Here is a 17,800-nt window from a genome sequence, read left to right on the forward strand (position 1 = left end):
CGTGTTAGCTAGGATGGTCTCGATCTCCTGACCTCGTGATCCGCCCGCCTTGGCCTCCCAAAGTGCTGGGATTACAGGCTTGAGCCACCGCGCCCGGCCTTACTTTGCATTTTCTATGTGCCAAGAACTTCATACTTACTCTGCTGAGAACACAACATTTAGTAAGAGGTCCTTACTATCAAGATGTTTATAGATTAGTTGAGAGAGACAGGCATGCAATCCAAAAAATATTAATATAAACTATAGTACAAGTGCTTTGAGAATGATATGCACAGGACAATCTGGTAGCAAAAAGTAGAGAGATAGTCCTCACTCCATTTCAAAAAGTCAGCAAAGCCTGTTTAGAGACGAGTATCCTAAATGTGAATCTTAAAAGATGATTAGGGATTTTCCAGGTTTAAGCAAAGCATTTGTGGGGAGGAGGGTGGCGTGGCAAGAGGAAGTGAAACATTTTCTAGATAAAGCCAAGGGAAAAACATATGAAAAGGCCCAACAGCAAGTAATTTAAAAACATGGCTAGCACACAGGAGCCTGGTAAGAGAAAAGGCTGAAAAGGGAAGAGACACCAGACAGGATAGGTCTTGTACAAAGCTTGGAATTTACCTTGTGATAGAAAATTTTATAAAGGTCTTAAATAGGGTGAAACATATTAAAATGATCACTTTGGCAGCAGGGTGACGTTGAAAAGTTTAGAGGATAGTTAGAAGGCTATTGTAATACTCCAAGTGAGAAAAGAGTAAGGCCTTAGCCAACGCAAAAACCCTAAGGACAAAGGGAACATTAGGAGAAAGCTCCAAAGATGCAAAATCATATGAACATGAGAGAAGGGTCCCTTCGAGATCTCTGGTTTGAATAATGTAGTAAACAAACATATCCCCAACTGAGTTGATGTCATATCGTTAGTGCTGTTCATCAAATATTTCCAATTCTCTCTCCTTCTACTGGGGCATAAGCTGAGCATTGCATTCTCTGGCCTCTTGAGTGAGGCCTTGCTTCAAGTTCAAAGCTATAAGCAAAACTAAAAAGTGTTGCTTCTAGGCAGAAGCATTTAATTGCTGATATAAGAGCCTTCAGAGCTCTGACACAATCACCACGAAGGTTCAAGATGGTGGCTAGTTCATCAATTTGGTCCCTGAAGGACCTCGATGAGCACAGGCCCCCTGCCATCTTGCAAAGGACATGTAGTATTGTAATAAATTAACTGTTGTTGTTTGTAAATCACCAGTATTGGGGGATTTGTTGTTGTTACATGACAGAGTCTAGCCAATCTTGACTAAAACAATAGATAATAGAGAATGAAAACTAAATTTGTAGGAGCTTGTTGTTGTTGTTGTTGTTGTTGTTGTTGTTACACTTTATTGAATATAAAGGGCCTGTGAAACATTCAGGGGGGGAAAGGCCCAAATCTGAAGCAATCTGATGATTTCCTCCAGATGCCTCCCCAGACTCCCCCACAATGCTGTCCCTCCTTTGTGTTTCCAGAGCACGCACTGGTTATATTGTAGCACATATGTGCTCAAGTGGAATTGTCTGTCCCATGCATCTATATATCAATCCCCAAGCAGAACACCTAGCACCAGTGTAGGGCTCCATATATATTCGTTGAACGTATGAATGGTGAATGAACTAATGGAAATGGCTGATATTGCCAAGAGGAGTATCAGTGTAAAGTGAGAAGACAGCTGAGGACAGACAGCTCTCTTTAATGCCATTTAATGGAAAGTTAAAGAAAGGTTAGCTTAAGGAAAATGAGAAACAGCAGCCAGAAAGACTGAAGGACAATCAGAGGTGACAATATGAAGGCATAGTTGAAGAGCATAATGAGATGAAAGTAGTAGTCAAGACTGAGGAAGATCATATGTGCATAGCACATCTGGGGAGAAGAAAGCATTGCTGGCACCAACTAACAATGAACATTCTTACCATGAATTGATGTACACAGACACAGAGAGAAACATAGGTTCTTCATTTCAAAGTCTTGTTCAAATAGACATTGGTTTCCAATGCAGCACATTGGATAAAAAGACACTGGTGGGCTTGCTAAGTATAGATATAGGAGTATGAAAAGAAGTGAAAGAGATGATCAGAAGCGGACTGATAGAGGTATAGGAATCATCTGGGGTGGTTCTTGTTAGAGTTCAAATTCAGCAGGTTTGGAGTGGGGACTGAGACTCTGGATTCCGCATTTTACACAAACTTCCAAGTGATGCTGATGCTGCTAGGCCATGGGCCACACTTGAGAACAAGGCTGTAGACTACCATTTCAAAAAGCTTTAGACATAACATATAACCTCAGGCCTCAGTAGTTAAAGAAAAACAATTGTCATGCTTGAGAATCCTCCGCTGGTGAATCTGCAACAGAAAGCCAGATTTATTCAAAGAATTTGAAGTCTTAAGTAATGTGGAGTCAGGTCATGAAAGATCATAGAGAATCTTAAAATTTGGGTGTGAAGAAATAAGAATTTGGGAGGTTTTCTATTTTTAAGTGATACTAAGAATACATTATAAGTTAGGAAGTTAAGATTCTTTTAACTCCAAATTCTTGTAAAAGCCACAAACTGCTGAGAAATTTGCTAAGAGAAAACTGTATTTAAATTCAATTATCTCCAGCTCATCTAGCATTTTTGAGGAGAAAGATCATTTCTAAAGAGAAATATTTTATTGAATTCAAGAAAAATGAACGGTTTATTAAACTTTCTATAGTCTACATACCACTATAATTTTTCTTTTTTCCTCATTTATTCAAAAAATTAAGAAGCCACACATACATTTTCTGTCATATTAAGAAAATTAGAAATGTAATTTTAAGCTATTTTTCATAAGCTTATGGCTAAAATAAATTTATTTTAGATATATATGGATGAATGAATGAGCAGATGAATATTTAAAACCAAGTCTTCAACAGGCTGAGAAAGAAAAAGTCAGGATCATTCTAATGAGAATTTTTGGAACATAACTTGGGTGAATAAATTGAGATGAAGAATAGTTTGAAAAAACTAATTCAGACCATACCCCATACATTTATAGGACTCCCTGCCACATACTCAGCTGTAACCCTTTCTCCATACAGCTGCCAATGACACCTTTTAAAAGTCCCAACCAGGATAATCATCATTTCCAAGACCTTGAAAGAGCTTTTTTTTCCCGATGTTTTCTTCTAGGAGTTTTATGGTTTCTAGTTTTATGTTTTAGTCTTTAATCCATTTTGACTTGATTTTGGTATGATGGTATAAGGGTCCCATTTCATCCTTTTGGATGTGGATATGCAATTTTCCTAACACCGTTTGTCAAAGAGACTATTCTTTCCCCCTTGTGTACTCTTCACACCTTTGTTGAAGATCCGATGACCATATATATGTGGATTTATTTCTGGGCTCTATATTCTGTTCCATTGGTCTATATGTCTGTTTCTATTCTAGTGCTATACTGCTTTGATTACTGTAGCCTCATAATATAGTTTGAAATCAGCACATTTGATGCCTCTATCTTTGTCCTTTCTGCTCAAAATCGCTTTGGGTATTTGGGATCTTTTCTGGCTCCAAATGAATTTTAGGATTGTTTTATCTGAAAAATGCCACTGGGATTTAGCTAGGGACTGCATTGAATCTATAGATCACTCTGGGTAGTATGGACATTTTAACAATATTAATTCCTCCAGTCAATGAATATTAAATGTCTTTTTATTTATTTGTGTCTGATTTAATTTCTTTTATCAGTATTTTATAGTTTTCAGTGTAAAAATATTTCCCTTCCTTGGTTAGGTTTATTCCTAAGTACTTATTCTTGTTAATCCAATTAACAAGGATTTCTTAGACATGATGTAAAAAGCACTGGCAACAAAGAAAAAAAAAAGACCAGCAGTGTTACATCAAACTGAAAACTTTGCACAGCAAAACAATCAACAGAGGTTGAGTGGACCTAAAAAATGAGAGAAATTATTTGTAAACCACATATTTGATAAAGAGTTAATATTCAAAATATGTAAAAATAAGAAACTCACAAATCAATAGCAAAAAAAAAGGTAACCTGATTTTTTTAACAGGCAACGGATCTGAATGGACATTTCTCCAAAGAAGACACATACACAGAGCCAGTCAGTATACGAGATGGTGCTCAGCATCACTAGTCATTAGCGAAAGGCAAATCAGAATGATAAGGAGATGTCACATCATGGTTGTTATGATGGCTATTATCAAAAACAAAAGATAACAAATGTTGGTGATAATGTGAAGAAACTGAAACCCTTGTACACTGTTAGTAGGAATGTAAATAGGTGCAGCCACTATGGAAAACAGAATGGAAGGTCCTTCAAAAAAAATTAAAAATAGAACTATCGCATGATCCAACAATCCCACTTCTGGGTATACAGCCAAAGAATTGAAATCAGGATCTCCTATCTGCACTCTCATGTTCCATGCGGCATTAGTCACAATAGCCAAGACATGGAAGCAGCCTAAATGTCCACTGACAGATGAATAAATTTTAAAAATGTGGCATACACGCAATGGTATATCATTTGGCCTTAAAAAAGAAGAAAATCTTATCACTTGTGGCAACATGGGTGAACCTGGGGGCTATTATGCTGAGGAAAAATACTACATGATCACACTCATATGAGAAATCTAAAATAGACTCATAGAAGCAGAAAGCAGAATGGCGATTCCCAGAGGGGAAGAGGAAATAAGGCAATATCCAAGGGTGTAAAGTTTCAGTAATGTAAGATAAATAAGTTCTAGAGATGGCTATACAGCATAGTAACTACGGTTAATACTTCTTTGTGTACTTAAACATTTGTTAGAAGGGCAGATCTTATGCAAAATGTTCTTATCATGGAAAAAAATAATAAAGATGTGAGGAAACTTTTGGAGGTGATGGATATGTTTATTGAAGAAATTGTGCTGATGGTTTCACAGGTATATACTTGTTTCCAAACTCATCAAGTTGTGATACATTAAATATGTGCAGCTTTCTGTATGCCAATCATACCTCATTAAAATGATTTAACGAATGAATAAACAAATAAATAAATAAAGGCTACAACCAGACCCTGTCAGTCTCTTATATCAACATCCTCATTGTGGATTTCATGTTTAAAGTACTACTTACTCCCTAGGGAATCTTCCCTCATCTCAGCCCAGGTTCTGTCCCTGTTGTAAGTTCTCTTAGCACCTTGTCTCTTCCCACATAGCAGTAACCTCTGTTGTAATTAATTAATGAAGTGATCATTTGTTTCATGCCTTCTTCCCTCACTGTGGAGTCCCTGAGGGTAGGCTTTATTCACTGCTGTGCCCAATACCTATAGCACACTGTGTTGCATATAACAGACATTCAATACATATTTGTTAAAGGAGTGAATAGTATTACATTATAGCTAATTTTGTTTCTTTTAAATGTTTCTCAACATAAAATAATTTTACTTTAAATGTTGCATGATGATGTATATTTATATGTTATAATATATAATAGAATTATAATACATAATATTGTGAATTTCTAATATATTAAATAATTATATACGTATATGTAAAATTTGAGGAAGGTATCAGTTCAATCTCAAAGTACTCTATGGCAATAAAGTGACACTTGTTGTCACATGAAGGCAGCACAAACCATTGCAGGTTTAGTTCTTATAAGAAAGAAACTAGTCTCTGAAAGTAAATCTCAGGCCTAAGAATAAAAGGCCTGTCAAACTTGCCATCATGTTACAAATCCAGCTGTTGGTCAACTTTATTTCTGCCTAGCTACTTTTAGGCAATTCAAATACCGTGCAGCAACAGCCTGATTCTAGCGTTATGGGGTTATGGATCATGGGGTTACTATGACAACAGGTCATAGCACAAAGGTTTTAATTCTTATGGACAGAGTTAATGTGAGGCAAAATGCATCTTTAGTTAATTGTTACTTGGGTATAATACAAATATTTATTAAAACAATTATCTGATGATAATTATTCATAAGCAAATAAAACAAATTCTTTACTTTTATAATGAACTTATCACTTATAAAAACACTTTCACAAACATTTCATTTGACTTCCGTAACAATTCTGTGATACAAAAAGGAATAATCTCATGCAGAAAATAAAGTATCTTACCTAAACTCCCATGCCTAGTAAATGGAAGAGTAAAACCCTAAAGCCAGACTTTCTAGTGAGTGCCAAGTTGTATGCTCCTTCTTCTTTGTCATATGGACCATCAGTATCAGACTACAACTAATGAAATAAAAACCTACATAGAGTGTAACTTTCTTATTTTTCAATTTCTCTTTGAAGAATCTGAGTCCTTATTTTAGAGTCCAAATCTTTGGAACCGTATGGACAACTCAGACTATCTGCCGAGTTGAGAAATACAAAACTAAACAAACTTTGTAGCTCTAGCTTCAGTTTAGTGGTTGGGTTGAAAAACAATTTACTACTGCTTTCTTCTATAGCGTGCTGCTATGACAATTATTTGACAACCCAACTCTCTTATCTTCAGAAATCTTTTTACCATCTTGGCTTTTTGCATGAGGGAAACCAAAACAGACAAAATTAGAGACATGTAGTACATCTGTGTTTGTTAGCATAAGGCTTTTATCTTTTCTAATCAATAATCCTCTCATTATTATCTCCTTGGCTTTTGAAGCTAGAACTCCTGTTATTTACACACCATTGATATCTCAGCATCCCTTAGCAACCTTAATGTACACAGAAATAACTACAAAACTTTGTATGAGCACAAAGTTATAAACTCAAACCAAACAGAACATTTTTTAAAGTAAGCTATTTAATGAGGTTTTTAAAACAAAGATATAAAATGCTTGTATTGCTCATTACAACAACAAACATCTCAGTTATAAAATAAGGAATATTTATTTGGACAGATATTACTTCAATATGGCTATATTAAATTGTCTGGTACAGAATTTATTAAAAGAATGTTTTTTAAATTTTTTTCTCTTTTTTTTAAATTTCAGCTTTTATTTTGGATTCAGGTACATGTGCAAGTTTTAACATGTGTATATGATGTGATGCTGAGGATTGGGATACAAATGATCCCATCACCCAAGTAATGAGCATAGTACCCAACAGTTTTTCAACCCTTGCCCTCCTCCGTAGTCCCCAGTTGTCTATTGTTCCCATCTTTATGACCATGAGACTCTAGTAGACTTTAGTAGTAGACTCTAGTAGTCCCCAGTGTCTATTGTTCCCATCTTTATGACCATGAGCACTCAATGTTTAGCTCCCTCTTATAAGTGAGAACATGTGGTATTTGGTTCTCTGTTCCTGTGTTAATTTGCTTAAGCTAATGGCCTCCCACTACATCCATTGTGCTGCAAAGGACATGATTTCATTCTTTTTTATGACTGCATAGTATCCCATGGTGTGTGTGTGTGTGTGTGTGTGTGCGTATCTCCCATGTTTTCTTTATCCAATCTACCACTGATGGACACCTAGGCTGAATCCATGTCTTTGTTATTGTGAATAGTGCTGCCATGAATATATGAGTGTGTGTGTCATTTTGGTGGAATGATTTATTTTCTTTTGGCTATATCCCCAGTGATGAGACTGCTGGGTCAAATGGTAGTTCCACTTTAAGTTCTTTGAGAAATCTCAAAAGTTTTTTCCACAATGACTGAAGTAATTTACATTTCCACCAACAGCATACCTTTTCTCCACAGCATCTGTTGTTTTTTGGCTTTTTCATAATAGCCATTCTGATTGGTGTGAGATGGTATCTCACTGTGGTTTTGATTTGTATTTCTCTGATGATTAGTGATGCTGAGCATTTTTTCATACGTTTGTTGGACACTTGTATGCTTATTCTGAAAAGCATCTGTTCATGTGTTTTGCCCACTTTATAATGAGGTTACTTGTTTTCTGCATATTGAATTGTTAAAAGAATGATTTTGAAGATGCATGAGAAAACCCCCACTTCCTAAAGTTTGCCTACATATAAACAAAATAGCATTTAGGAGCAGTTACATAAGTGATACAAAATTCCACTCTTGGTATATACCCAAGAGAAATGAAAATGTATGTCCCCACAAAAACATACACATAAATATTCATAGCAGGATTATAGATAATAGCCAAAAGGTGGAAATAACCCAAATGTCTATCAATTGACAAATGGATAAATAAACTATGGTATATCCATACAATGAAATATTGTTCAGCCATTAAAAGGAATGAAGTATTAATATGTGCTACAATGTGAGTAAACCTTAAAAACATATGCTAAGGGAAAGAAGCCAGTCACAAAATACCACATATGGTCATACAAAATGTCTAGAATAGGGACATCTATAGTGAAAGAAAATAGATTAGTGGCTGCTTGGGGCTAGGGGTGAGGAGATGGGGAGAGATTGGGTGGTAGCTAAAGGGTACAGAGTTTTGTTTTGAGATGACAAAAATGTCCTAAAACAGACTGCAGTGATGGTTACATTTATCTATGAATATACTAAAAACTACTGAATTGCAGACTTTAAGTGGTTGGATTGAATGGTATATTATATTAATAAGAATAAATTATTATTAATTAACTAATAATTAATTAATAAAATTAATGAGAATAACCCACTTAAAGCAAAGCATTCCTCCTTTGCCCTCCCCTCAGAGGCCTCTAAGCAGAGACGTACTTAAATGTACTTACATTTTATATTAGCATTAGACCCTGAGAAGGAAAGGAAGTGTTCCTTAAAGCATGTGAGCCAATGAACATAGTCTCATGACAAACAGACTTTTTAAAATGACAGTGGTATAGCTGAGGAAGCTGCTACCAGACAGATCTGTCCAGAGATAATAACTATAAACTCTGGACAAAACACAAAAAGACAACCACTGAAGGGTGCTGGAGAGGGATGAGAAGCAGGCCAGGTCTGGAGGAGTGTTGACTCTTAGAAGAAGTGAGTGGCAGAGATGAGTTTCAGGACGGTTTACTGTCTTAGCCTGAGAGCAGGCCACAGTTGATACCACAGAGCAAGAAGCGACTAAATCTCCCACAGAAAACCCTCAGTCTTCCTGGGCTGGGGCCCTCGTTCTGTCTTCCTCTTACTTGGTCACTCTCTGACCTCTGGCATCTGTGAAAGCCAGCATTTCCGGGCTCCTTTCCTTCTCTGACTGTTCTTCCTGTATCTCTGTTTCCCTCCTGTTTGTCTGCCCCTTAAACACTAACATCCTCCAGGGCATTGCCCTCAGTTTCTACTTAATGCATTTTCTCTTCAGAGTTCATCGACTCCTGTTGCTTCAACTGCCACTGAGACTGCCGCATGCATGGCAGACCTCCCTTCTCAACCTCCCTCCTGGATCCCCTAGCTTCAGTCCTATGCCAATGACTTGGAAGTTAAATTTTAAAGTCAGTGCTGCTCTGTCACAGAAGCCAAACATCATATTTGGTCACAATTTCTCTTGAAATTCCTTAGGAAAGCAACATGTTGGATTTCTCATTTTTCTCCATTTCTTGACCTGCTTTCACTGTTGAATTCAACTATGATTCCATTGTATTTGGTTGTCCCATAAGTATCTCTAATACACAAACCAACCTTCCAATCTTTATTTCATCTGCCTGTATCAGACTCCTGCACCTTTACTTCCTATGTTAACAGGTAGCATCAAAACTAACCTGGTTAGATACAGGAGGCAGAGCAAGAGGCCTGATAGAAGTCTGTAGCATTTGTCCCCCACCCCAAAGGAACACCAAATTTTAACAATTAACTACACACAAAAGGCACTAACACAAGAACCAAAAATCAGGTGAGCAATCACAGTACCTGGTTTTAACTTCATATCACTGAAGAAGACATTAAAGAGGGCAAGAAAGATAGTCTTGAATGCCAACACCATCCTCTCCCATCCCCCAGCAGTAGCCATGCAGCTTGGAGAATGTGGGCACTTGAGAAAGGGAGAGTGCAGCAATTATGAGGCTTTGCATTGAACTCAATGCTGCCCTGTCACAGCAGAAAGCAGAGGGAACATTTGGAGAGGCCCAGGCCAAAGGGTAATTACCCATCCCAGTGGTGAGAGCTTGAGTTCCAGCAAGCCTCACCACTGCAGGCTGGAATGCTCTGGGACTTTAAATGAACTTGAGGGACAGCCTAGGCCACAAGGACTGCAATTCCTAGGCAAGCCCTAGTGCTGAGCTGGGTTCAGAGCCGGTGGACTGGGAGACACATGACCTACTGAGACACAAGCTAGGTGGCTAAGGGAGTGCTTGTGCGACCTGTCCTTCATCCTCCAGCAGTGGGTGTGTGGCATGGAGAAATCGGTGTGCTTGGTAAAGGGAGAGCACAGCAACTGGGGGACTTTACATTGAACTCAGTGCTGCTCTGTCACAGCAGAGACCTGGCAGGAGTCAGCGCTTGCTGACCAAAGAGCCCCATGGCCCTGAATACCCAACAGCAATACCCAGGTTATATGCGGTGGGCCTTGGGCTCTGAGATATGCTGGCTTCAGATGTGACCTCGCACATTCCTAGCTGTGGTGGCTATGGCGAAAGACTCTTTCTATTTGAGAAAAGCAGGGGAAAAAGTAAAGGGGACTCTCTCTGGCACCTTAGGTGCCTGCTTGGCCTCGGTGGGGTAGGGCACCAACCAGGCTCTTGGGGTCCCTGAGTCTAGGCCTAGACTCTTGGTTAGCATTTCTGGACCTGCCCTGGGCCAGAGAGGAGTCCACTGTCCTGAAGAGTGAGTCCCAGGCCTGGAAGCCTGCACCATAAACCGACTGAAGGGCCTTTGGGCTCTAAGTGAACATCAGTGGTGGCCTGGCAAAAGCCCCCATGGGTTGGTGGTGGTGGTGACCACAGGGAGAGACTCCTTGGCCAATGGAAATGGGAGGGAAGAGTGGGAGGGACTTTATCTTGTGGTTCAAGTACCAGCTTAGCTGCCGTAGAATAGAACACCAGCTAAAGTTCTAAGGTTTTTTACTTCAATCCATGGCTCCAAGACAGCATCTCTGGACCCACCTGAGGCCTGGGGGAGCTCACTGCCCTGAAGGGAGGGACACAAACCTGGCTGGCTTTGCCACCTGCTGATTGCAGACTCTAAGGCTTTGAGTGAACTTAGGTGGTAGCCAAGTAGTGGTTATAGCAGGCCTTGGGTGAGACTCAATCTGTGCTGGCTTCAAGTCTCAACCAGCACAGTCCCAGTGGCAGTGGCCATGGGGATGTTGTGTTCCTGCCCCAGTTCCAGAAGGCTCAGCACAGGGAGAGAGAGACTCTGTTTGTTTGGGAGAAAGTAAGGGAAAAGAATGAGAGTCTTGGCCTGGCAATTCAGAGAATTCTTCCAGACTTTATCCAGGACCACCAAGACAGTACCTATCTCTAGAAGTCTTCAAGAATTGCAGCATTATAGGGTCGCATGCCCAAGTCCCTTAGAAGACCTGAAACACCTTCCCAAGAAGAATGGACACAAATGGGCCCAGACTTCAAATTAATTTAACCGAAGTAGTGAAAGATCTTTATAATGAAAACTAAAAACTGATAAAAAAAAAAAACTGAAGAGGACACCAAAAAATGGCAAGATATTTGATGTTCATGGATTGGAAGAATCAACATTGTTAACATTTCCATAGTACTCAAAGCAATCTGCAGATTCCATGCAATCCCTATCCAAATACCAAAGACATTCTTCATAGAAATAGAAAAAACAATTCTAAAATTTATATGGAACCACAAAAGACCCAGTATAGCCAAAGCTATCCTATGCAAAAAGAATGAAACTGGAAGAATCACATTACCTGACTTCAAATAATACTACAGAGCTATAGTAACCAAAACAGCATGGTACTGGCATACAAACAGACACACAGACTGATGGAACAGAATAGAGAACCCAGCGACAAATTCACACACCTACAGAGACCTCATTTTCAATAAAGATGCCAAGAACATACATTGGGGAAAGGACAGCCTCTTCAATAAATTGTGCTTAAAAAACTGGATATCCACATGCAGAAGAATAAAACTAGACTGCTATCTCTCGCTATATTCAAAAATCAAATCAAAATGGATTAAAGACTTAAATATAAGACTTCAAACTATGAAAGTGCTAAAAGAAAACATTGGGGAAACTCTTCAGGACATTGGTCTGAGGAAAAATTTCTTGAGTCATACCACACAAGCACAGGCAACCAAAGCAAAAATGAACAGCTGGGATCACATCAAGTTAAAAAGCTCTTGCACAGCAAAGGAAACAATCAACAAAGTGAAGAGACAACCCACAGAATGGGAGAAAATATTTTCAAACTACCCATCTGACAAGAGATTCATAATCAGAATTTATAAGGAGCTCAAACAACTTTATTTTAAAAAATCGAATAATCCAACTTAAAAACGGGCAAAAGATTTGAATAGACATTTTTCAAAATAAGGCATACAAATGGCAAACAAGCATGTGAAAAGGGGCTCAACATCACTGACCATCAGAGAAATGCAAATCAGAACTACAATGAGATATTACCTCACCCCAGCTAAAATGGTTTATATCCAAAAGACAGGCAATAACAAATGCTGGTAAGGATATGGAGAAAAGGGAACCATCATACACTGTTGATGGGAATCTAAATTAGTACAACCACTATAAAGAACAGTTTGGAGGTTCCTCAAAAAAACTAAAATTGAGCTGTCATATAATCCAGCAATCCCACTGCTGGGTATATGCCCAAAAGAAAGGAAATCTGTACATCAAAGAGATATCTGCATTTCCATGTTTGTTGCAGCACTGATCACACTCATCAATATTTGGAAGCAACCTAAATGTCCATCAACAGATGACTGGATAAAGAAAATATGGTGCATATACACAATGGAGTACTATGCAGCCATAAAAAGGATTAAATACTGTCATTTTGCAACAAAATGAATGGAACTGGAGGTTATTATGTTAAATGAAATAAGTCAGACATAGAAAGACAAACTTCACATGTTCTCACTTATTTTAGGGGCTAAAAATCAAAATAATTAAACTCATGGAGACAGAGAATAGATTGATGGTTATCAGAGGCTGAGGCTGGGAAGGATGGTGGGGGGTGGGGAGAGGAGTGGGGGTTGTTAATGGGTACAAAAAATATATATAGTTAGAAATAATGAATAAGATATTATTTGATTGCACAACAGGGTGACTATAGTAAATAGAAGTTTAATTGTACATTTAAAAACAATAGAGTATAATTGGATTATAAAAATATAAGATTTTTGGGAGGCCGAGACAGGCGGATCACGAGGTCAGGAGATCAAGACCATCCTGACTAACACAGTGAAACCCTGTCTCTACTAAAAATACAAAAAAATAGCTAGGCGTGGTGGCGGGCGCCTGTAGTCCCAGCTACTCGGGAGGCTGAGGCCAGAGAATGGCGTGAACCCAGGAGGCAGAGCTTGCAGTGAGCCGAGATCGCGCCACTGCACTCCAGCCTGGGCAACAGAGAGAGACTCTGTCTCAAAAAAAAAAAACCAAATAATAATAATAATAATAGAGTATAATTGGATTATAAAAAAATAGAGTATAATTGGATTATTGTAACATAAAGTATAAATGCTTGAGGGGATGGAGAGCCCATTTTTCATGATGTAGTTATTGCTTATTACATGCCTATAGGAAAGTATGTAACATACCCCATAAGTATACGCACCCACTATATACCCACAAACATTTTTTTAAAAAAAACCTGGTTACCCAAGCCAGAAATCCAGGAGTCAGCCTTGACTCCTCTCTCCCTCACACCAAAATCCAATCAGTGTTGATTTCTATTGATTTTAATACATCCAATGCCTTATTTCAAACACTCATCACCTTTCACTTAGACCAGAGTCACAGCCCCGAACTGGTGTCCCTGCCTTCATTTCTTTCTGCCTCCAGTACTCTGTAGTGTATCCAGTTCCACCGCCTTTTGCAAATGCAAAATAACCAGAGTTCTCCTTTCTTGGAAAGATCCTGCAGTGGTAATCCACCACCCATAGCAGTGTTTTGTAATCATTTTTATAGCAGATCAATGTTATTTTCAAATAAATATCATATAAAAGCCTAATATCTATTAATAGATATGAGCTGTATTTTATTGTGGTTAACTTACTTTATAAGATCTAAGTGTGTAACTTCTATAAACCAGTAAGAAAATAATAGGGAGGTTTGGGAAAACTTAAAAATTCAAAATCATTGGCAATGCAATTAGATCAGCATCGTCTTGATATTTATTTCTCTGTTTTATTTGATTGCACATATTTTTTAAAATCCTGATTCATATCATTAGGTAGCTACCAGTGATATAGTTTATTGCTTTTTCCAAAAAGTTCACTTTTCAGACTTAAAGTATCATTCACTCAGAAAAAGATAGCAAGATGCAAATACTAATGAGTTAACCTGTCAGCACACATTACTTGGATTCTGGTTTTTACTTGGTTAAAAATGTGGTGTGTAATATTTAGCTTGAGTGTGTTTTTAAGGTTTTTTTTTTTTTAGTGAAAGTCAAAGCAAACATTTGTGCAATCCTTAAGTCTCCTCTTTAGAAACTTGTTACCATGGAATAGAGTTTGAAAACCAGTGATCTAAAAGCTAAAGCCCAAATCCCTTAGTATTTAGTATGAAAATGTAAGATGCTGTTTCATTTGGACTTTATCGGTCTAGCTGCATTTCCCACCACTGCCAAATTTTCACCCAGTTTTCTAAATCTACGTTCATCTTTCAGGGGGTTATAGTTTTGCACTAGTTATTTTCTGCCAAATGTGACTCCTAACTACTGTCTTCTAACCTAAACTTCTATTAACTTAATTCCAAAGTTAACACATTAACTCTCCACGATGCTTTCTTTGAATGTGCCCCAGGACCCTGTATACACTTCTATCTTACATATGTGTTGCCTTGTGTGATACTCATCACTTCCTCTCAACTGTGAGCTCCTAGGAAAGGACTAATTTAACCATCCTGGAGTTCTCAGCAACTTTCAAAGTGCCTGAAACTTAGTAATCCTTCCTTAAATGTTTTAAATTCATAAACTCATTCATTAATATTAATAATAATAACCAGTAGAGTGGTTACAGTAGCTGAAACTGCAGATTTGCATAACGTCGTCAACAGATAATCCTCTCATTGACTGACACTTTAGGTTAAATAAGTACTAAGTAGAAATCACTCTTCTAAATCGTGCTAATTTTCACTTTAACTTCATTTTTCTTTAATAATGGCCTCACCCACCAACACAGGAAAGCAGGGTCACCAGCAAGAGAACGAGGGCACAGATACATGGAATCAGGACCAGCAACAGGAACCGGGGGAGGTTAGCAGTCGCCAGCTTCTGAGAGCAGCCATTGCCCATGTTATTGTCATCAGCAATCAAGACCTAAAGTAAAAGAGGAAAATGCAACATGGTTTTAGTTTTACAATACATGGTACGAAATTTTAGTTTACAGCTATCCATTTAGAACAGCACATTCCAAAAAGATTTTACTGTTTGTGCTTTAGGGTATGAAATGAGCTTAGTCACCAAACCGTGCCAATAAATGAACAGATAACTGTACATCTACATTCAGGGAAGAGCAAACTATCTATTTCTGAAACATTTTTCAGAAGTACATAGGCTTTTAACAATATCCCATTTTGCTTTTTTAAAACATATTTGTCAATTTGGTATGATACCAAAGGGCTATGAATTACCATGGCAAAACCTTACCCTGGCCCAAAGCTATGACAGAAGCGAAGACTGCCTAATACAGTGATAAAAAATTGGTAAGTAGGTGTAGACAGAATATTATCCAGACTTCATTCTTTTTTGTCTCATTAGTCTAAACCAAATGTGAATGAATCTGGATAAAATAAGTTTTTGGCCATTAATAATTCAGCCAGGCTCACTGTTACTGACCATGCATTTAGTGACAAGTTGAAATGTAAGGAGGAGCCTGCCTTATTGCCAATGAAACGCTAACAACTCTGAGGACATCTTCGGCTGTCCATGCTACCCCTGCAGCCCATCCAGTGTGAGAGGTTGTCAAAGTGCAACAACGATGGTTCAGATAAAGTTCTTGTCTTCAAATGCTTCAAATTTTGCTTAGTTCAATCTCTTGCCAGAAATGATATCTGGAAATTCATTTATTACAGATGGCTAGCTTAAAGCTGTGACTTCAAAAAACATCTGAGATGGTACTAAAAGGGCTTTGAATCACTACAAGAAACTCTCCGGTCTCTTTAATGACTCTCTCTTGGACTTCGGACTGCATTTTCTCCTCTGACAGTTTCAGAACTTGAACTATAACCTCTGCGTAACTACCTCCTGAATCTCTCTTGCATCCTGAACTCCTTTCAGAGTTACACTACATACTTCCAATGCCTGGTGGGTAGCAGCACCTCTTTTTAACAAGTCCAAAATTAAGACGAACCTTCTCTCTCTCTCTCTATCTTCAAACTAGTTCTTCTCCTGACTTTCATATTTGTGTTTACAGAAATTCCTCCATTCCAATATGGGGAGTGGAGTCCAAAGACTCCCCATTTCATCATCCCCCCATGCCATACATCACCAGGTTTTGTTGGTTCTTCCTCTGTAATAAATACCAAACTTTTTTTAAAAAAAATGAATGACCTTTGAGAAAGAGCCTTATAATAATCAAGAAGTTGTTCTAACACAATGGCCCTGTAATATTCTCAGGACTTCCTGACCAGTACTTGATTACTTCCCATGGATGCAAAGGCAATTTTGAAGGGTTCTTATGAATTGCAAGGCATATGTGATTCCCATTTCTGCTTTATTCTCTCTATAAGGGAATATAGGTTCACTAACCCATATTGCAAGCATTGTTCACTACATAATATGATGACACCTTCTGTAATTTTAAGAATTCTCCATGAGAGACATTATTTGAAATAACTGATGTTGTTAACTTGAGAAGAACTTCATTTCCTAGGTTAATGTCTTACTGATCCATTCTACCTGGATTAAGCTACCAGCCAATGTGTTGTAATTTCCAGGTAATTTACAACTGATCTTCAAGAAGACAATTGATCTTCAAGAAGACAAGAAGATAAGTATACAACACTTATCTACAAAAAAATCAATCAATCAATAAAAGTGTGGGACTACAGGCCAACAAAGTTAGTGGCAGAAACAAGTTGATACCTGTTTATTTTACTTAGTTATTGAACACCTACTAATTATAATAACAGTGATGGATACGAGAATGACTTCAAACCACTGTCTCTCAAAAGCTCACAGTCTTGTAGGAGAGATGAAATGTACATGACTATATTGCAAGGTAGCAAATGATAAGCACCATGACACTTATAGCCAAAGTGACATAAGAATTCAAAAGATAGAAATATGATTTCTTGCTGGAAGATCACGTAAGACATTGTAGAGAGAGCAACCCTGAATCAGCCATAATTCTGAGAAAAGTACACCTGAAAAAGTCTGTTACGAGTTAAAAAAAGTTGCAAAGTATTTAACTTCTACAACAATGAAGAAGCTTCCTTGCTAAGGTGATCACAGACGCATTATAGGGATAACCTTGGCTCATTGCCATCTGGACTCCTGGAGCCAGATACATCTCATTTAGCATTTATAAGTAAAGAATCAGTGGAAAAAATGCTAGAGGCCCATTTTAATATCTCATCTAAGTATATATCAAGTACTGGACCTCCAAAAATGATATTCATGATTAGACCAAATATTTTCTTCAGTGACAAGAGAATTGATTGCTTTTTTTTTTTTTTTTTTTGAGACAGTCTCGTTCTGTTGCCCAGGCTGGAGTGCAGAGGCACGATCTTGGCTCACTGCAACCTCCGCCTCCCAGGTTCACGCGATTCTCCTACCTCAGCCTCCTGAATAGCTGAGATTACAGGCACA

At 38.1% G+C, this 17,800-nt stretch overlaps 1 protein-coding gene across 2 annotated transcripts in view; it reads right to left on the bottom strand.

The window, feature by feature from the left end:
- CORIN (corin, serine peptidase) overlaps positions 1 to 17,800 on the bottom strand; it is a 257,414-nt gene that overhangs the window by 204,634 nt on the left and 34,980 nt on the right. For both annotated transcript variants that reach the window (XM_055246563.2, XM_055246562.2), the window contains exon 2: positions 15,163 to 15,307. In XM_055246563.2, the coding sequence (XP_055102538.1) occupies positions 15,163 to 15,307 (145 nt within the window). The remainder of the gene's footprint in view (positions 1 to 15,162; positions 15,308 to 17,800) is intronic.

This window comes from Symphalangus syndactylus, chromosome 16 (genome assembly GCF_028878055.3).
Source record: "Symphalangus syndactylus isolate Jambi chromosome 16, NHGRI_mSymSyn1-v2.1_pri, whole genome shotgun sequence".
In the NCBI taxonomy this organism is placed as follows: Eukaryota; Metazoa; Chordata; class Mammalia; order Primates; family Hylobatidae; genus Symphalangus; species Symphalangus syndactylus.